This window comes from Haliaeetus leucocephalus, unplaced genomic scaffold (genome assembly GCF_000737465.1).
Source record: "Haliaeetus leucocephalus isolate CR32 unplaced genomic scaffold, Haliaeetus_leucocephalus-4.0 Scaffold484, whole genome shotgun sequence".
Taxonomy (NCBI): domain Eukaryota; kingdom Metazoa; phylum Chordata; class Aves; order Accipitriformes; family Accipitridae; genus Haliaeetus; species Haliaeetus leucocephalus.
The window spans coordinates 4,441,553-4,462,750 of record NW_010972920.1 but is presented as its reverse complement, the minus strand read 5'-3'; the positions used below and the strand labels follow the sequence as shown (position 1 = coordinate 4,462,750).

The 21,198-nt window shown below is 42.8% G+C and overlaps 1 protein-coding gene across 1 annotated transcript in view; it reads left to right on the top strand.

Annotated features, from left to right (window-relative positions):
* NDST4 (N-deacetylase/N-sulfotransferase (heparan glucosaminyl) 4) overlaps positions 1–19,728 on the top strand; it is an 85,657-nt gene extending 65,929 nt beyond the window's left edge. The window contains exons 6-13 of the mRNA XM_010575546.1: positions 5,268–5,450; positions 7,183–7,279; positions 8,416–8,539; positions 10,131–10,305; positions 11,427–11,597; positions 13,766–13,875; positions 19,102–19,204; positions 19,497–19,728. Of these exons, the coding sequence (XP_010573848.1) occupies positions 5,268–5,450; positions 7,183–7,279; positions 8,416–8,539; positions 10,131–10,305; positions 11,427–11,597; positions 13,766–13,875; positions 19,102–19,204; positions 19,497–19,616 (1,083 nt within the window). The 3' untranslated portion in view covers positions 19,617–19,728. The remainder of the gene's footprint in view (positions 1–5,267; positions 5,451–7,182; positions 7,280–8,415; positions 8,540–10,130; positions 10,306–11,426; positions 11,598–13,765; positions 13,876–19,101; positions 19,205–19,496) is intronic.
* The last annotated feature ends 1,470 nt before the right edge of the window (positions 19,729–21,198 follow it).

Sequence of the window (21,198 nt, the reverse complement as noted above, 5' to 3'; positions counted from 1 at the left end):
TAATTTTGAAACAAGCCCTTTTTTTTCCCCTCTACTAGCTAATCTAGATTTCATTTTTTGTATACAACACAAGCACGCATATACAAACATTACATATAAAGAATATGCTGTATATCTATAATTTCTGGACATAACGGATTTTAAAAAGCCCCGGAAACAAGAACCAGAGAGTAAAATGGTGTGGTGGTCCTGTTACTAGTTTACAATCAATCTCATATCATAGGCGTGACTAGTTCAGGTTTGTTAATATGTCACTAACCAAATATTATGGTTTAGGAGCAGAGGAGCTGGTAAATAGCCAGATGTAGGATATAGCTTCTGTTGGATTCTGTCAGGTGGAGGAAGTGTAAAATACCCTTTCTTCCCCCTTGCCCACACAGCCTAATGGAAATAATATGATTTATCATATTAACTGCACAGGTGGTCTGAGAAATTTAGGATCACTGTTCTCCCACCTCTTTCTTTTGAGCAGAGAAATTGCAGACCATTGTGGACACCTCTAAAATGTTAATACAGAGCAGACAAAAACGAGGAGAAAAAAGCCCATTACGACAGTAAAATCAGAATTTCCACAGCCTGTGGGCCACAGCTCTCCATTCATTCCCGCTTAATATAGATATAAATAAGATGCTCCTGGAAGTGCTGTGTGGGTCACCCTAGGGAGGGCAGACCAGCCCAGCAGCAGGCTCCCCTGCGGGAGATTAATTCTTTGCAAATCACACCATCCCTCTGTGCCGCAGTTTTGTCGCCAGCAAAAATGTAAATCTCAGAATTCTCTTTTTTGTGCAAGTCTTTGAAAGCCACAGCTAAAATCTGCGGATGTTTCTTACAATAAAATCAGGGGTTAAAAACTAATTAAAATAGTGTTTCTGTAACAAAAGGACCCCAACTGCAGAAAAGGGAAAGCGATTTTGAAAAAAATGTATTACAGGGTATGAGAGGGAGGCAGCGACTGAGATCTGGATCAGAGGGTGGATGGCGGAAAGAGAGAAGAAAGAAAAAAGAAAGTTTTCCTACCCACACCTTCAGCATTCTTTCCCCTTCGCACCTCTCAAAGCATGAGCGATCACAGTGACGGAGGCAGAGGGAGAGATAAATTGCCAAAGCTAATAAGACACTGCACCAGTACAAACCACAGCATCATTTGAACACCGCTGCCCCGCAGAGCGTCTGTGTTCTGGCACCAACGGGGGAACACGACCAGTGCCAAAGTAACACACAACCGACCTCCTTTCCCGTAGCACGTTGGCTGTAGTTTGTAATCTGACAGCAAGGGATTTTACTCAGTGCCTCTCCGCACATTTGTGCGACACACATTGCTTATGCTAGTTTAACCTTAAGAGTAATGCAATGCAGCCAGAGCCCTTTCCCCAGCCTCAGGAATTTGAAACAATTTATTGCCTTTGTACCGCACCGTTGCGCAGAGCGGCATCTCGCCTCCCTCATAAAAGCATTATCCCTACCTTGATGAAGTGCTGCCTGCTGGTTAGCATCAGTCTGTGTGCTGTAGCTTACTTTTTGTCAGAGAAAGTATGAAAAAAAAGCTCCTTCTATTCACCAATTTTGCTCAGAGCACTACAGGAGGGGACAGCCCTTGGTTTTCACTGGTTCCCTTACTCTGGCCCTCGAGGCTGGTTCTAAAGCCTTTTTGGGTCCACCAAAGCAGCACGGCAAAGCAGCGCGACAGCATTGTGTATCCCAGCACCAGCCTCAAGACACGCAGCAGCATTATGCTAGCTCAGCACATTTCTAGACTATTGCATTTTCTATGGATTTACGCATCGGCATGAAAACAAACTTTTGTGTCCATCCACGCTGTAAACACAAACAGTTAATACCCATCTCCTTGTGTCTCAACTGATTTGGAGACAGATGGCAAAGAATTAGATATGGTTTTATCCCATGTACAATGCATCATATTTGGGGGTTTTTCCACTTCAAACAAGATCAATGGAGCAAAAGAAGTCAAGAGAGACGTCCAAGATCTTTTGACTCCATAAACAGTGATCAATTGGATCTTAGGGATTGGACTGCAGCCTAATAAAACTCTTAAAGTAAGCTAATATCCATCTCCTGTAAGTACCTTTTTACATTAAAAAAAAAAACCTCATTCAAATTCAAGTGCAAAAAAAGCAAAAAAAGCAAGTAGATTTACTTGCATACTTCATTTGCTGCAATAATTTTAAATTTCATTGACAGACCCTTTACCACTTATCAAAAAAAACACTTCAGAAACAAGATGATATTCTCTATCAATATTTCCTATAAGTGTTTTCCTTTTCATCATTTTAAAATAGTTTGCAGGAAGCACTTGTCACATTTTGAGGAGTTGAACTCTAAACTAAAAAGGCTATGTTTGTCTTGGGGTATTTGGGGGTGGGGGAGAAGGTCAGGAGACTGGAAACCCAAAGAAGATGATTCATTACCTCGCTTATAAGTTTCTAGGGTACTACATATGGACAAAGTTCAGGGCAATTTTAGTGTTCACTCCAGTTACATCAAACACTTTCAGTCATAAAATACATAGGTACTGGAACCCCCAAAGTCAAGCTGACAGAATAAAGATCTTGTACAGTTGCCAATCCTTGCTCAACAGAGGCTCAGAACAGAATAAAAGTGAAGAATAAATTACCTTTTGTAGAATGAAGTGGGCACAGTGCAAACACACTGCAGATGGGCCATAAGGGACACTTTCTCCGAAGCTCCATCCATCTTCACCTTATAGAAGTACTAAAAGCCTTATCAATAATTTAACAAACTAATGGACATGTTTTTAAACATTGTGGGCTGATGCTTAAAGAAGCACCACGTTGGCAGAGCAAGACGGTGAAAGTGGAAAGCTTGTGGCTTTTTATTCTGTGGCTATGTTGAAAGTCAGGACAGCATGGTGTGCTACAGACACGGTATTTTTGTCTGCAGCACTTTCTTCTGCTAGAGCTCAAGCCTGAGACCGCAAAGCAGCAACGTTCTGAAGGGCAAACTTCATCTTCAGGTGGTAGCAGTGGTTTGTTTTGGCAAGATCTGCACAGTCAGCAGGACTGAGCCACGGAGATCAGTGATAACAACCTTCCCGAGACACCAGGGCATTTCACAGCTGTTCGAGGCGTGAAGGTCCCAAGTTCTGAGACTCAGCACTTCCCACCACTTTATCTGCTGGGGAACCTTCTTGCCACCCAGCTGAAACACATTTTTCCAGGGCTCTAACTCAGGGCCCAGAATGCCAACACAGCCTACCTGGTTTCCCACCCATAACCTACCCCCGGCAAGGACAGCATATACCTTTACATCTCCAGCGTATCTAACATGCACTTCAGGCTTCAACATACTGCAGCCTAAACATTGTCCCCCCTGTCTGGGTTGTGCCTGGCATCACTCAAACTGCATCCAGCTTCCCTTGAGACACAGCGGGGGGAAAAGAAAAGCTTACTGACCTGAGCATGCACTCGGGGTGCTGGAGACCCAGATCTCCTGCTACAGCTCTCAAAGAAGGAAGGCGCACATGCTGCTTCTCCTACAGCCCCCTTCTCTGCTGCCTTTATAAGCTCACACCCAGCTCTGCTGTCCTTTCCCGTTCCTTATCATCCAAAAAGAGACTCACCTGGACATGGATCTCTAGCTGCAAAGCAAGCGATTTACCTGGGAATCAGGTGTCCTCACTGCTGATGACTACTCTCTTCAGAGTCAGGTCCTTCAGACCCCAAAATATGGGTCGCTTATACCCCAACCCCTGCCTGCAGACCTGCATCCTAGCTGGGTAATGCAGGTAATACAAGTGGCTGAGCAGGCGGGCTATTGCTCCTGCCAGTCTTCAGGCACCAAACCCTCCCAAGACTTTACGAACCAGCTACCCAGCTGAAATCAGGCACAAAAAGGCCAGGAGACAGAGCGCTGAGCCTGGGTCCGTTTCCTCAACCCAGCCCAACCTGAAGGTGAATGGATCGCTGCCCGTGGTCTTCACAAAGCCGACGCTTTATTTCCCTTTTTCTGGAAATTTCCTGCATTATGGCAGGACAGCAAACTGCTAAACTTCCCACCACCATATCCTGGAGTTTGCTGTAATCAACATTATGCCTCTAATTTTTTCCTTCATGTCAAGGCCCCCTTGAAGCACGATATCATTAAGTGCACCGCCTGACATGCCATCCTGTTTAACTGCTGTGGTCACGTTAGTTAATTCGTACTTTTTGCAACCTGCCGCATGTTATTGATTGTCAACTTTGGAGACGGTGCTGAAAAAGAAGAAAAATATACACTGTTCAGTTACCACTAGTATGTTATATCTTGATAACAGTGTAATTAAATTCCACGGTCATTGCGCATCCTATCTTAGGCCGACATACTGAGTAAAACAGTCAAGTACCAATACTCAGTTTGATAAAATCTTCATAAAACTAAATAATGACAATCTACAGATAAACCAGGCCTTTGCAGCTGCAGAGCTGGGTTTAATCACCTCATGTAAAAAAAATACTGGGAAATATATTCTTCGCATTACTCTTACAAATTGTCTTTATCCCTCTGAAAGAAATTATGAGATCTGCAAAGCAGTGGCCATGTAAAGGGGAGAAGCAGTAAGGGTGATAAAAAGGCAGAAGTTATATTGGCTTTAAGGAGAAAACAATGACAGTGATATTTAGCTGAGAGATCATCATTCAGCAAAGCTTGAATTTTTTCTGTTTCAGAACTTATTCACCTCCTTACAGCCATGCCATTTTAAACAAACTAGCCAACCCTGCATTCTGAGGAGGCAGCGTATTAGTCAGATTTGCACGTTAATTCCATAAAGAGCAGCCCTGAAATTAAGCTTTGCCTACACGTCTGAGGAGCGGAGAGCTGGGGATCCTAACCGAGGGGTCACGTACGCCAGCACCTCCCAGACGCCTGTCCGGGGATAAGGAACAGTGAAGCAAACAGAAGGCATGCATAAATGTTTATGTTGTTTGTAAAGAGAAGTCAAAACAGAAGAAGAAAAACAAATCTCAGAAAGCATCTCCTGAATGTCAGTCCCTGGGGAGCCCGTGAGCAATACATCCCTTCAGATAAGCAGGGGGAATTTAAAGAAATGGCACATACGTGACAAGTTTGGAGATTTGACCCTCACAGAGGGGCTAGGAAGTGCGACTAGTTTAACATTTTTGTCGTCTTTTGGGTTTGGGATGGGGAGAGCGGGTTCGGCAAAGCTCCCGGGAGCCCCCGTGCCCGCCCTTCCAGCCAGACGCTGCCATCTCCTGTTGTCCTGCAACTGAAAGGTTTCTCTCGCCTCCCAGATCAGCATCTTCATGACCCACCTGTCTAATTATGGGAACGACCGCCTGGGCTTATACACCTTTGCGAACCTGGCCAACTTCGTTAAGAGCTCGACGAACCTGAAACTGCAGACGCTGCCCCCAGTCCAGCTGGCTCAGAAGTACTTTGAGCTCTTCCCGGAGCAGACGGACCCTCTTTGGCAGGTAAAGTCACATCCTCTTCCTCCTCCGATTACAACCCGCTCGTGGAAATAAGGATCTTTTCCTGTAAAAGACAATAAAAATAAAAATCCCACTTTACATTCACCTGATTTCTTCCTGGATGCCGCCTTAGATTATTTAAATTTTCTTGAGAGACCACTGCTTTCGACTAGAAATGGCTTAGCTTCCATTCACCCCAAATCAGGCGTGGTAAAAGCACCAAATTGCCATTTATGTGAGAGAAAGCTTCCCTTCCCATCCCTCCTGCCTTGTAGTTTTCCTGACGCACCGCGTTGTGTTAACTAATAGTGTCGCGCTATCGGTAAGATGCCCACGGCCAGCTGATAGCGAGAGTTACCTCGAGGCAAACGATGCAGATTCATTGCACCCCCTTAACGAGGAATCACTGATGTTGGATCACTGCAGCTACAAGGAGGATTTCCCACCATCTGAACCCCCTTCAATGACACAGAAAGGAAAAGGGAGGGCAGGAAGGGTCAGCGCAGCAAATGCAGAATGGGCACAGCTCTTTTAAGAATGGAAGAAGGTTTCTGCACAGACTGGCTATTTTCTCTCTCTGTTTCAAATGCACAATAGTGCCACTTGTAATCTCTACACTGTAATTTCCTAATCATTGTTACACATACCTTATTCAGAATATGATGTGCCACGCTGTGCTTTTAGCTATAAATCCAGAGTGACACCACGGAGATCTGTGGACTTATTTCGGGCTTACACTGGCAAAAAGGAGCAAAATATTTCCCTATTATTTTTGGCCCAGATGCAAAAGAAGTATAAATCTATAATATTTCCATTGAGTTTAGTGGAGCTGCAGTGATTCACATCAGTTAATGATTTTTTTCCATTATATTTTGTTAACTTTATTCACTAGCAAGCTGTATCTTCTATTACCAGCTAATACTATGCAAAAGCAGTATCTATATGATAACTGCTTTAAAGAGCAGTCAATCCTAACCTTTTCTGTGGGGTCTTTTGTTCACACATTTTTATTTTGCATTCATAGGTAGTAGAAAGATAAGGAGATGAATAATATCCCACATTTCTATTTTGTCCTTCCTTCTGGGTTCTTATGCAAATTAAAATTGGCACTAAGTCCTATGCATCTGAAACCATTTTGTCACCTAAGAAAGTAATGCCTTGAAGCTATTCAAACAGAGGTTTCCATTTTAACCTCAAATGAAAACTTGATTAAATCAATGTTTTAATCTTTTTTTTCTTCTTTTTCTTTTCTTTTTTTCCTAATGACTGAACTTAATCCTCGGTCATGCAAACCTATTATATAGACTTTGAATTTTAGTCAGAGGGACCACATACGTGCCTACCTACGTGCCTATGGACTCTGAGTTTCTTAAATGAGCCTGACTAACAGAGAGAAGGAAATGCAGTCATCTCACAAGGTGTGGATTTTGACACCAATCCTTCCAGGATTTGCACAACTGTGTAGCATTACTGACTTCACTGGGACCCCTGGAAGGATTGGTCCTGAGGGATACCCAGCAGTTTGGTCCCTGTGTACCTGAATGCTTCCATGGATCCATACCGGAGTGCTCAATATCTGTCAAGAGTAAACTCTTATGAGGAAATGTGGGATTTTACTACTTAGTGTAAGGCTCTGGCATTAGCACGTAACATTTAGATCCTGCAAAGACTCGCGTGCATGCGAACATTTAGGATAGCCTCAGCGTGATGTACACAACCACCTTTTCTTCTTCAGAATCCGTGTGATGATAAACGACACAGGGATATTTGGTCCAGAGACAAAACTTGTGACCACCTACCCAAATTTCTTGTGATAGGACCCCAGAAAACAGGTAAGAAGTAATGAATTTGTAACCGAAGCTAGCTCCCCCAGTTTTGTATCTGTGTATTTGTGTCCTGTAAACTGAAGCCAACTCTCTGCTATAGGGATGGTACACTACCCATCCTTACGGGATTCGGGTAACTCCTTCACTGCCAACAGAAAGGGGTAACTGTTTGTATAGTAAAATTGCATTCGTTCACAATAAAAAAACCCATGCTGTCAGGCAGCCCTACGTTAAGATTGTCATTAAGTTCTCTGACAAGTTATTTCAACATCGTTTGAGAACCTAATTGACAATAAATGTATTTACCACCTTGCAGGCCTCTGAGGGTCTCGGGGCATTTTTTTAATTAAGCCACATATTGCCACTCCCAAGATAGCTATTACTGTTGTGGACATATTACAGAAAGTGGATGCTGAGGCAGGGAAATAAATGACTAATCCAAGATCATATAGAAATTCTGTGACAGTGACAGAGACAGCAGGTCTTGATTCATAGTCCAATGATAGCTTGCATAGCATGAAATCATTGAAGAGCAAGTTTAAAGATACATTCTCCAAAATTTCCTTTACCACCATACATAATTTCCAGTTGTTTTTGTCAAACAAATAACAAAAAAGTACTGTTACTGGGATTTTAAAGCATACTTATGACATAGGGGTTTGTTAGCATTGAAATAGATGATTTATTCCTCAATAGCAGAGCCCCAGGAAAAATACACAGAGGATGAAAGTGCAGTTCTGGGAGCAACAAAAGCATAATCCCACAGTTAGGGCTTTTGAAAAGTTTTGTGCAACATAAATAGTTTGAAAACGAACGTGTCCGGGCCAGATTCCCTCACTGGTTAAATACGCAGTCAAGCAAGCAATGTCATCAACAGCAATATCACGCTTGCATCGGAGAGCAGAATTCAGTTTGGAAATGGGGAAAGTTCGATGAGCAGAGAAGTCTGCACGTATTCCCCCCTCCCTCTGAAATCCCCTTGTGCTTACATAGGCCTTTCATCAACAGGCAACTTTCTTATAAAAGGTAATCTAATTTTCCTTTATATCTCAGCGTGCATTGATTTGAAGTACTTTCTTTAATGAATAAAGTCAAAGAGGTTTTTTTCTGTTTCCTAATGGCATCTCTTTTTATTGTTGTAGGAACAACAGCTCTTTATTTATTTCTTCTGATGCATCCTTCCATTATCAGCAATCTCCCTAGTCCAAAAACTTTTGAAGAAGTTCAGTTCTTCAATGGAAACAATTATCACAAGGGAATTGACTGGTAAGAAGAATAAAAAAAAGAAGTATTCATTATTAATACATGGTAAATCACAACGGAACAGTTATAGAAGCATGTATGACATAGATGTAATTACTCGATGAATTTGTTATGCTTGGCGTTATCAGACAGAAAAAGAAACTAATTTGTAATGATGGGACATTTAATCAAGTTCTTAATTTTTTTTAGATATTACAATAACAATTTTCTTATTTTTTTCACAAATGAATACAATAGCCAACTTAGTTATGATGTCTGTCTTCACACTGAATAGCATCTCTGTCTTTTCATAACTGTATCTATACCGAATTATACTCTTTTTCTTCAAAAGCGGCTTTTCATGAAATAAGATTCGATTCTTCTCTTCATGAGAGAAAAAACCCACTGTAAAGCATTTCAGCTGGTATTCCTATCACAATTTTAAATACTGCTTTTACTCTTTTTGCTTAAGAAAGGCATTTTTTGTAAGGCTTTCATTTCCACAGGGAACAGCTGTTCTCATCCTTGTGTGAAAACTGAAATATAAGACAAACACCACACTACACAGAAACAGATTAATCTTGAGCGGTTTCCCTTGCCCACGTACGGCATGGAGAGTGTGCGGACCAAACGAGGCTGACAGATAAAAGCAGGTTGGCCCCGCAGCTGCCAGAACAGCTTCTCAGTTCAAGGTGTCACGAAAAATAAAGGGAAAGAAATGTTTGGCATTTGTTTTCCCATACTGCATAAAGAAAGAGATCACCTGTGGCTGTCATAGAGTAAATAAATGGTGTAACACCCTCGGAGAAGAAGGAGCGGAGATGGGGACTGTCTCTCCTCTGCAGCCCTTGGCACAACACGTGGAGGAAGAGGATGGCCTCTTGGAGACCTCATCTGCCACGATTCACCCAAATTGGTCTGCAGGTTCAAAAGTCAGTAGGGTTCTGTGTGCACGGTGAAGCCCCACATACTTCCTTTCTACAGAAAGGACACGAAAAACAGTTAGTCCCACCAAAACTGGAAGTTCCTGGAGTGCTCAGCAAAACTAAAGGGACCGAAAAATGCCTCCAAAACAATTTCATCTTTTGCTTCGTTTGAATTCTTCACCCTTTCAGTTGAACCTTCTGTTTTACTTACTTTTACTTCCAATCAGTTTTAAGTGGAAAACACCATTCAATGCCAAAATGCAAATCTTGCATTCTGAAAATGTCTAAAAGAAAAGATTTGTTGGTTCCAAAATGAAATATTTCAACAATATTAAAATTAAATAGTTGACATTTTGAAGCTTTTCCCATTTTTTTCTGCAGCTAAAACTGAACTCACTCCAAACTAGTGAAAGATATCCCTTTGACATTGAACTTGTTAGCAAAAATCCCATCCATCAAAGGAAAAAGCTGATTACCTGACTTCATGGAGGCTTTAGCTATTACCAGCACCATGTAAGAGCCAAGATGTGTTCCACCTCTTCCAGTTCCAGAGTGAGCCAAGAAATTCAATTTTGCTTCTTGAGAATTATCTCTGAAAATTCACCTTTTCACCTACCATGAAATGGGAAGCACAGGGGTATGACCCATTTGTGAAACTGCTAATTCTAACGAGTTTCTTCACCTTGCAGGTACATGGATTTCTTCCCCACTCCTTCTAATGTCACCACCGACCTCCTATTTGAGAAAAGTGCCAACTATTTCCATTCTGAGGAAGCCCCTAAACGAGCTGCTTCCCTCATCCCCAAGGCCAAGATCATCACCATCCTCATCGACCCATCTGATCGGGCCTATTCCTGGTACCAGGTACGGACCTTGCCTTTGAGAAAAGGACAGTGAAATCAATGGCAGGGGATGATGGCCAACATCAGTGGGAATTTGGGTCCTTGAGCAAGAATGGGATTTATTGCAAGGCTTTTGCGCTGTGTAGAAGTGGAAGGATGCTGAATGCCAGCTTTTGCAGTTGGCACCTGTGACACCAGTGTCATAAACGATGAAACTTCTCAGCGCTGAGCTGCCACCAGCTGTAAACAAACAGTTTAATCTCAATTACAGCTGACACTGCATAGAGGAAAAGCAGTGCTCCTCACCCAGGGAGATACAGGGGGGAAAATGAGCATGGCCTAACTAGAAAATCAGAGCTCTTGATGCTGAGAATCTGGTACCTCATCCCATCCTCCAGCATGTAAGCTGAGCAATATGCGGTGGTGTATAAATGTATGCAGTGTCTTCTGAAGTTTCCAATGAGTTAAAGAGCTGTGTCTGGAGAGTTGGGGTTGGTTTTTTTCCTCTCCTTGGAAACAAAAGAAAGCCTGTTGTTTTTCCGAGGAAACTCTAGGATGCTCTTTCTTGCCTTTTACTGAGCCCACACCTTTCCGTAACAAAGTCTGCGCCGTTTAAAAAAGCTATTTTTAAAGAGACATTTAAGCATGCATGTAAAACAGGGTGTAGTCATACAGATAAAGGAAATACTAAAAGCAGTGTTAAAACAGACACAAATTTATAATGTCGCAATAAGCATAAAATACACCATTTCTGATACTGTTATTATGAGTTCTGCAAGGAATGAAACATGGCCTAGGGCTGCAATTTGCACCCTTTTTGATATCTCGTTTGCACCTTTACAACTGCTGATGCGAGATGCAAAGCAGTAAAAAAAAAATGGTGCCTACTTTGGCAGAATTTGGCTCCACAGCTCCCCTCCCACCTGTCCCGGGAGGGCCCTTGACTGAATGGTGGCCCCATCCTGCTTCCTTACCTGTCCCCCACTCCTACCCAGCAGAACTGGGACTGGTGGGGATCCAAGGGACTGCTGGGGGCTGCAGCTGGGCTGGCCATGCCAGCACAGCCCCCCCCGACAGCTCTCGGGAGGCTTACAGCTTAATCTTCAGCATCCGTGTGATACGTGTCGAAATATCTCCCTTTAGCATCAGCGATCCCATGAGGACCCCACTGCCCTGAAATTCAATTTTTATGAAGTCATTACATCCAGCCATTGGGCAGCCTCGGAGATAAGGACTCTCCAGAAGAGATGCCTGACACCCGGATGGTATGCTGTCCATATTGAAAGATGGTTAACTCATTACCCTGCTTCACAGGTAATTTCCAACCTATTGTTTCACTGAGCTCATCGACTCAGAAAGTCCCAAAATCAGTATGGCCTCATGATTAGAGGTGATGGGATATTTCCCACCGGAACTCTTAGCTGTTAGCAAATGCAGATTTGACAAGATCAGGATATTTGGCAGAAGTGTGTTGATTTTTCTGTCTTCTGATGGAAAAGATGCAACAGGAAAGTGCCATGAACTGTGGCCACATGGGCTTGATGGGGGACTTTGGGGTTTCCTTCCAGGATCAGCCAAGGTTGCCAAGGCTTCTGGGTCCCAAGAAACAAGCAGCTGCAGCATGAGACGTTGTGGGAAGGTTTGACAAATTCATTAAGAAAATGCCAGGGCTTTTTCTGAAAAGAAATTTCATTCCGCTTCCCACTCACTCCCTTTCATAGAAAATTTCACATTTGTTTAATCCCAATATGGAATTAGCCTTCCTCAGTGTTCGAGCAGAAATTCCTTCTTTTGCCCCATCTTTCTTCAGATGTTTTACTGAATTGTCTTTTATAATCTTTCCCATGAAAAATTTACATAAGCACATAGACCTAAAGAAAATTCCCATTGCTAAATAAATTGTTTACAGATATGAACCTAAAGCAAGCATTTTAGTACTACAAAATATACGCCTGGGCACTCTTTACCTGTGGACATGGTCCATAGCACAGTTCATATGTCTACCTACTGTAAGAAAAAGTTGTAAAAGAGTATTTAATGAGTAAGCACAATGAACAAGTATCTCCAGAGATTGCTCTATGTGGGACAGAATTTTGCTGAAAGGAGGTAGAACTGAGTGTTGCCTATTTAGTCAGGGACCGGGGGAAAAAAAAAAAAAAAAAAAAGAAAGAAATAGAATCTCTGTCTTTTTGCAATCCTCATTTTTCTTTTTATACAGTCTCAGCTGTACTACAAAGAGGAGAAGCAGGTCAATCCTATTTCCAGGAGAAAGGAGAAAGTCTCAGTCATTTACTTTCTTCTTTCATCTCTGGCCTTTCTACTCTTTCATAAATGGGGAAGGAGTGCTGCCTAAAGCAGCTGAGCTTGCAGCAAGGGCCGTCCCCAGGCAGTGTTGTCCTAGGAGCAAACAGGGCACGTCTCCTCATCGGCCGCTACATCCCGACTTATTCCTCCAAAGGACAAGGGGCTGTCCCGGCAAATTCGGAGCACATAGAGGGTGCCGAACACCCCATGCTCTATCACCTGTGCCCCTCCTCTGCCCTCACCCGGGGCTGCTGCCCCCTCTCATAAATATTTCTCTCCTCCTGCCGTAGCGAAGAGCAAGCGCAGCCCTCTTATTAAACATTCAGGGACACATTGACATATTTCTTGTAAAACCGGTAACCACTCATGTTTCATAGTTACAGTGATTAATTTTACAAGATACACAACAAAATGCACTCATTCTTAATAAGGTGCACACAGAGAGTGCACTCACGGTGCTTACTAATGGGCACTCAGTAATATGCATTCACTCGGCCTGTGCACTCAAAAACTTAATAATTCATAATAAGCCCTCACAATAAATATAAAACACATCTGCCCAGAATAGTTATTAGTAATACTGCTTGGTACTCCCGTAGACTTTTGATACATTGTCTTAACATTTGCCAGAGGTCAATGTACCTTTGCATGACATCAATCTTTAATTAAAAACAAAAAAAACCCTTTGCTAACAGTTTTGCAAGCCTATATGGTTGATAGGCTGGTCGTGAGTTTCAAATAAATTGCCACAACATCACTTTTGAGCGTGTAATTGTATAGTTTCTGAACATTTAATTCTAGGATATATTTATGAGCTTTTTGTTCTTTTTCTTATTCCATGCCAGATTTTCTATGGACACGTTGTAAACCTCAACAATATTTTTACATTCCTTCCTTATATCTTTTTCTCAGAATTCTCTGACACTCAGGTTTGGCTTGTGAGATTTAACACTTGCATTTGAACAATGTGCACACACAGAGTGACAAGGTGCCCGCCTATACAAATTCAACATAAGAAAGTAAAAGTCAAATCTAAGAAGAAGTTCATCCACATGATTATTAGCACTGTACAAAGTCACATGCTAATTTAAATCCATGTTGTCACAGAAGGGAAATAATGTCATTCTTTCATTAACCTTAGTCCTGTTTCTAAATAGCTAGCATATTTACCCCTACAGTTGCTTATTATTGATGGACAGCAGCTAAGAAGTGACCCAGCTACTGTGATGGATGAAGTGCAGAAGTTTCTTGGAGTCTCTCCTCACTATAATTACTCTGAAGCTCTAACGTGAGTCTGTTCCTTTATTATCTATTTGCCCTATGGGATCACAGTGTACATCCCCTCCTACCAAAATCACTTGATCATTAATTACAAACAAAGAAAAACCACATTACAACAATGATAATTTTGCAGAGTCTGGGGTTTTCTTAAAGTCAGTTTAACGCCCGTCCAGTTTTCCCTTAACTTGCATACATATAATACATTACAGAATTTAACTGCATGATTGCATGCATTTCCACATGCAAACTCTACTTTGCACAACACGCAGAACAAATGACTGCTCAGTATTTGGTTTAGATGAAGAACAAAGGTCCAGATTCATGTAAAAAATGTCTGCTAAGTTTGAGTGTTCGATCGGAGATGTCCAGGACTTGTTTTCTCAGGGTACCTAGTTTTGCTTTCATCGCCGCACTGTTTAAAATGTACGTTCGTTTGATGTGAGCTGTGCATGTAAGAGTTCAGCACGCGTTTGCACATCAGACTGTTGAACCTTATGACAGTCTCCAGAAGCTGAAGAACGCTTAGTGTCAGGCGTGAAAAGTTTGGCTTAAATGTTCTTATCACATTCAGATAGGAGTCTAATGACAGAGATTGGATTAGAAGCACTCGGTATGAGAAGATTCATCTGGTTGTATGGTTTCTTTGATTGTTTGCTTTTAACGTGGACCAAATATATCATTCCCTAATCCCATTTTCGTATATGGTTGAGCCGATTCTACTGACCTTTTACCTGGCGGTAGCCAGGCACATGGCACAGCAGAATTCAACCTGTACGCTTGGTAAAATTACAAGTTACTAATAGTAGATCCCTAACCTGGAAGTGCCGGGCTTAAGCGCAGCACCTGGAGCGTGGGGAGAAGCTCGTATTTGCCTACGAAGCACAAAACCCTCAGACTGAGCAGCCTGAGTGTTCACGGCCTGGCGTGTCGGTGCCTAAACTGCAGGTGCTCTGCAGGAGCCCACATCAAGATCCCCTGAACTTAGGGAAAGCCCTTTGATTGACTGCCCGCAGCCTTGGGTTGGGATCTAGCAAAGGCAGCTGTGATGAGCCTGGATCACGTTTCTCCTCCTCGTTACCCGGAGGGTGAGGCTTTCCCCATGAAAGGGGATTAATGGGCTGTGCGGCACTCTCTCTTCCACATTTCTCAATTCCCCGCAGGAAGGCAGAGTCTTCTCTGGAAGAAGGGGCGGGAGTGGGCTGAACTTCTCTCTCCCCTCTTAGTCCGGCAGAAAATTGTAAGAGGCTTTTGCACTGAGCCTCTCCATATGAGGAGCATCATCTCGTTCCAGCCAGAAGCACTGGGCTGGGAGAGCCCTGGGATCTCCATGGGCTGCGGCGGAGGTTTTTCCAAGTCAGTGTGCAAGCAGAGAGCACAAGCCTGCGCGTGGGGTGGGAAGCAGAAAAGCCTGTACCTCAACTTCCCTGCAGGCTGGTACCACAAAAATTGGGGGAAAATGAGACCACGGACTTTCCACCTACCCTACACCGCCTCCTCTCTGCCTATGATTATTGTTTAATGTTTCCTCTGCTGGGACGGTTATGGTTATTCATATAATATAAAGTGAGAGTTGAGTGCTTGTTGTTCTTTAGGTCTTAAGAATGTTTCTCTGCCAAAATCTTTTTCTGGAGGAAAAATTTTGGATTTCGGAATGTAATTTTTTAAGTCATCGCTTTCCAAAGCGGATGAAATAGAGGAGGAGTTTGAATACACAGCTGAACTACTGATGTTTGAACAACTGCTGCCGCACATCTGCAGTGCCTTCTGCTAGGTTTTCAAAAATACACACCCACACACATCCATCTTCCTTTCTGTAACTAAATTAAAGTCAGTGGAGTCACACACCAGGAAAAAATTTGGCCTCTCATATTTGTTTGGACAGGAAAAAGGGATTGTAAACAGATCTATAAAATTATGCAATCACTGTTTAGAGGCATCAAGAATGCAAATGTGCTGTGGAAGCACACACTTCTGTACGGATTTAGGATGGAAGAGAAAAATGCATTAAACAATGTAGTTGCTTTATGGTAGGACTGTCAAAGTAAAAAAGATTGCATGGAATCGTTCCTAGTCATTACTGCCTAATAACTGTATACCACACGTTTTTAAAGTTGTCACAAAGCAGCCTAAGGACCCAGTCCTGCAAACACTAGTGAGCAACAAGTTCATCACCCTGAGTAATTATGTGGATGTCTTATAGGAAAGTAAAGTCAAGCCAGTCAGAAGGAAGGTACTAATCAGAGCCATGGAAAGAGAGCAGAGGGGAGACAGAGGCAGGGCTCAGGCATCTGGAGAGAAGCGCACATCACGCCGGGTTAGTAAGAGCCACAGCTGAGACGAGCAACTAGGTCGTTGCTTCTTACACACAATGCTGAAGAGGACCTAGATCCAGACTAGATGCAAGGAAGACATTTTTTACAATGAGGGGGGTGAAACACTGGCACAGGTTGCCCAGAGAGGTTGTAGATGCCCCATCCCTGGAACCATTCAAGGTCAGGTTGGAGGGGGCTCTGAGCAACCAGATCTAGTGGAAGATGTCCCTGCTCATTGCAGGGGGTTGGACTAGGTGACCTTTAACGGTCCCTTCCGACCCAAACCTTTCTATGACTCTATGACCTGCACTGTTTATGAGAGTAGTGAAAACAAAGGGGGAAAATCAACCAATGTTGCAAGGCTTTTACACATAATGCCATCAACAGAAAGGCTTTGGGATCCCTGCACAAAGTGCTAGGAGAGGGAAACTAGTCAGTGGTCTTGATGAAGTTCCCATTACGGCACTGAAGAGATGTTTCCTACCTCTTCCCCCACCCATTCGTTTTCACAGGCAGTAACCAAGGCCTTAAATTTTTTAAGTATCTGAACTTAATGAACAGAAACCTAAGACACATGGGACTAAAGTCACAAAAGACCTTTCCTTTTAATCACAGCATGGCCCTTCCGAAGCTCCACTGACTGCTAGGAAGATGTATTTCATGCCCAACACCCTCAGAAGACTCCCAGTCCGGGTAGCATGGGCCAGTGGTTGCCTTCTTCCTTTGTTTTTCTCCACGGGCAGCAAAGGAGGGAGGCAGGACAGAGCATGGCTCTGCCAAAGGGCTGCCAAAATGCCGCTGCCTCCAGCCCGGCGCATCACGCCACGCTCTGCCCGCAGAGGCAGCTCCACATCCAGCCTCGCCGGGGAGATTTCCCTCATTTTCCCTCATGTGAACGACAGGACGGAAAGGAAAACACAGGATTAGGGGAGCAGGCTTATGTTTTCTCTTGGAGTGCTGCTACATTCTGTCAGGGAATATGAGAAAGATCCTCACGGTGGTGTGGCTTGGTCCTGTCCTCGCAGCCACCTTCCTCGCCTCTAGCGTCGGGTACCGACTCCTGCGAGGTGGGGTGGGCGTACGGGTGTCCAGCTTCAACCCCGCATCTCCCACAGGCTTACTCGGCAAGGGAAGAAAAGGTAACCGGGCGTGGAGGAAAGGGTTCTGCTGAGTGCTTTTAAAAGCTCACTTTTAACTACAGCCTTAAGGCTATCACTGTTTTTAAATAAATACTGCCATTGTGCCCAATCACGTTTTCAGGAGTCCTGAGAGCTTCATAATACCTGAACACAATGGGTTGAATTCAGCCCGAGCTGTCTTACCCTCTTTTCCCCTACCCAAATTTGCACATTCTCTTAATAATGTTCAATATGCTCCTTCTGAGGCAGAAATATTGTTTGGAGCACAGTTTTGCAGTTTTCCTTTTAGCCAGCACACTATATTGCTCCTTCTCTTGGGAAATTAGTGCGAGCCAGCTAAAGTACTTCACCATGCAATGAGCAGATGGAAAAGGCCAAAGTAGCAATGAATCCATCATCGATATATCCATTTAATCAATGATTTATTTATTTTTAATTGATACAGCTACTGAGACAATTTAGGAAACAAGGGTCAGGCCTGCAATAATAGGCTGGGCAAGAAAAAAAAACATGAAGAAGGTTCACCCTTCTCCAGAAATTAGTTCACTTATGTACGGCAGCAAATTGCAGGTACACCTGTGCCGTACGGATAGACCCAGGGCAAAAAGGTAGTCTGTAACTAATTAACTCCATGTTCCAGCCAATTATACTTCATCCTTTTCAAACATCTGCTGAATAGCAGAAACGCGAACCTTTTCGATGTTTTATGCATGCTGCAAGTCCCATAGCAATAAATTCAAAACTTAACACTGTGTGTTGCTCATTCCTTAGTGAGTACGTGTTTTAAAGCCTTAATCTAAAATTCCTATACCTTTGAATTTTAGACATCAAAATCAAATTGCGTATTTCAGATAAGACTGCTAAGACAGTGTTTATGCTATAATGCCATCTTTGGAATGAAAGTGATATTTAGATCTAATGATATGGAACAACCAACTTCTCAGGTGCAGTTAAATTATCAACAACCAACCAGCGGTTCTTTCGGTAGACCTGCATGCGGCTTATTTCACTCAAAAATGAACATAAAACATTTCAATATTCTATTTCTCATTGTTTTGTAGTCCTGCAACAATCATACGCTTTTGTGTATAAATAGACTTAGGGATTGAGTCTATACCTGTTGAAGTCAGCAAATAAATCCGCTTGCCCTTTTTAACCCCTCTCACCTTGACAGTGCTGACCTACAATAGCATCAGCTCCAGCTGGCCGTGCGGAGAGCTTTCCTTCAGCACAGGTGATAATGTCCTTGAGACTATAGCGCATCTAATTCCAGGAAAAGAGCTGATTAGTCATTTTTTCAACAAAACGTTCTTTGTTCAAGTGTCAATTGATCAAAACATTAGCATCCCACAAGGATACAAGGAGCAGTCTGACATGAATAAAATCCCTGACCAAAACCAGACAATAAAATATGAGTCACAGTCTGGAGTGGGGCTGTGCTAAAATCCTTGAGACTGAGGCTCAGGACCTTGACTGGCATCCTATAGATCAATGCTTAAAACTTGTACCCTATATGCTGGACAAGTAGAATAAAAATTAGCTAGTGTAGGCAAAGCAAAATGTGAAAAACTTTTTGCCTTGAGCCACTCCCAAGGCAAATTTGTGGAAAAAAATAAATTCCCAGAGCTTTCACAAGAGGGGAAAGCTGTTTCCCACTCTGTCCACCGTATTTCAGTCATCTAGAGAGATATGTGCAGCAATAATTTTTGGCTAACACTGATGTCTTAGTAGCTGGGAGATTCTTCTGTAGTGAGGTCTTTCAAAAAATATAATCTTCTATAGGTTTGACCCTCAGAAAGGCTTTTGGTGCCAGTTATTGGAAGGAGGGAAAACAAAGTGCCTGGGAAAAAGCAAAGGTCGAAAATACCCACCAATGGACCAAGAGGTAAGGGCTTTCCAGAGATTTAAGTTAACATTTTTTTATATTGACCTTGTGTTTGACTCCTAAAATAAACACACTGATTTATCCTTTTTTTTTTTTTAAATTGGCTTGATATTTTTAAAAATCAGAAACTTTTAATGAGCTTTGAATGACAGGATATTAATTGCCCCCTCTTAAGAGCCCTTCTCTGGGAGCAGTGCATAGCTCCTGGGCAGGAATGCCTGCCAAAATCTGCTGTTGGGTGGGTTTCCTTCTTTGACTGTTGTTTTGTTTTGTTTTTTTTCACCCTTCTCAGTCTCGAGCGTTTCTGTCAAGCTACTACAGAGACCACAACGTGGAGTTGTCCAAGCTGCTGCACAGGCTGGGGCAGCCCCTGCCCTCCTGGCTGAGACAGGAGCTGCAGAAGGTCAGGTAGCACGCAAGGGTGGAGGACCCAAATAAGGACGATCTCCTTCACCGTCAGACCCCTTGCTTCTCCGACTCACTTGTGATCATCAGTAGAGGACCTCATGAATAACGCTCTTTCTATCAAAAAAAAAAAAAAAAACCAAAAAAAAAAAAAAACCAAAACACAAAAGAATAAAAAAAACCAAACCCGACAACTGTTTATATGCACGCGCTGACAGTTACTAGCATCGACCCCTTTTGTCAGCTTCCAGGAAATAATACAGAGCTACGTGGCATTACTCTTTATCCAGACCGGGATTCGTGCATAGCCTAGTTCCTCTGTTCATCAGGAAGTACCAGAAACTGTGTGCAGGACGGATTGACTTCAGTGTACATGACAAATTGCAGTCTGTCAGGACACGAGCAAAGGATGGGAACATCTCTCGCTGGACGGTGAGGTTGGTCATCCGCTGGCGTTTTCCACATTCGGTTTCGCTGTTTTTCCCCCAACCCCGCAAGTCTTCCTATCGTTTTATAGGGGGATATTCAGCACTTTGCAGTCGGGATCCCTAATGGTTATGATATGCGTAGTATTAATGCACCATCATTGCTTTCTCCCTAGAAGGAGGTGGGCTAAATTCTCGCCTAACTTGGTTCCCTGGGGTTCCTGTAATAACTGACGACAGTCTGTGCTCTTTCTTCTGTTGGGTTGGGTTTTTTTCCCTTCACAACAAGATATAACCTGATTTACTGGTGTCATGTGGGTTGTTGAGGTGCAAGGCAGCGAGGTGGCCCTCCTCCCAGGTCTTGGTGAAATCCATTACCTGTCTTTTGGACGTGGCTACTTTGCCACCCTGATAAGGTTTTTCATCGCATCTGTTGGGTTCCTACAGCAGCTGTGACAGAGCTCTGAGATGTGAAATCATATCAAAAATTTTGTCATAATGCCATAGGACTCCTTAAAACATTACCAAAGCCTTTTAAAATCTAAGCAGGCTGTGCAAGCAGTCTACTGACAATAACCTAATATCAACAACTTTGTTTCTATATGGAAAGCAATATTTTTGCTCTGAAGCCTTCAAAGTAAGAAATTGGGTTAGTCATTTAGGGTGTCATTCTGCAAGCTATTACAGAAAAGAAACTTTAATGACCAAAGGTATTTGTTAAGGTTTGAAAACAAACTACAGTCTGTTGAATAAACTCTTTCTTTTGAGGAAGTTGAAAGGACAAGCGCATCCGCTAAATATCACATATACGTATATGATGGATGTATTTTTGTGCCTGCGTATCTATCTACTGTACATCTACATCAGACATACATTTAGTTTTAAATGTCTGCTTTTTGTGCCCATAAGTAAATGAAAGGGTGGTTTACCAAAAACATGATATTGTTATGAACTGCGCTTTCCTCTTAGATCTGTGTGGGCAAGGTCGACAAGGCTGGGCAGAAACTCACTGGGAAATTTAAGCTGAGGGAACAAATACCATTGAGGCATTTTAGCCTCGTAACACTTTTTCTCAAGAAAACAAAAGCTGGCAAAAGCGTTGCTACATGTTCTTTATGCAGCACAAAACGGAGTAGGTTTTAGTTTTCAAACTTCCCCGTCTTA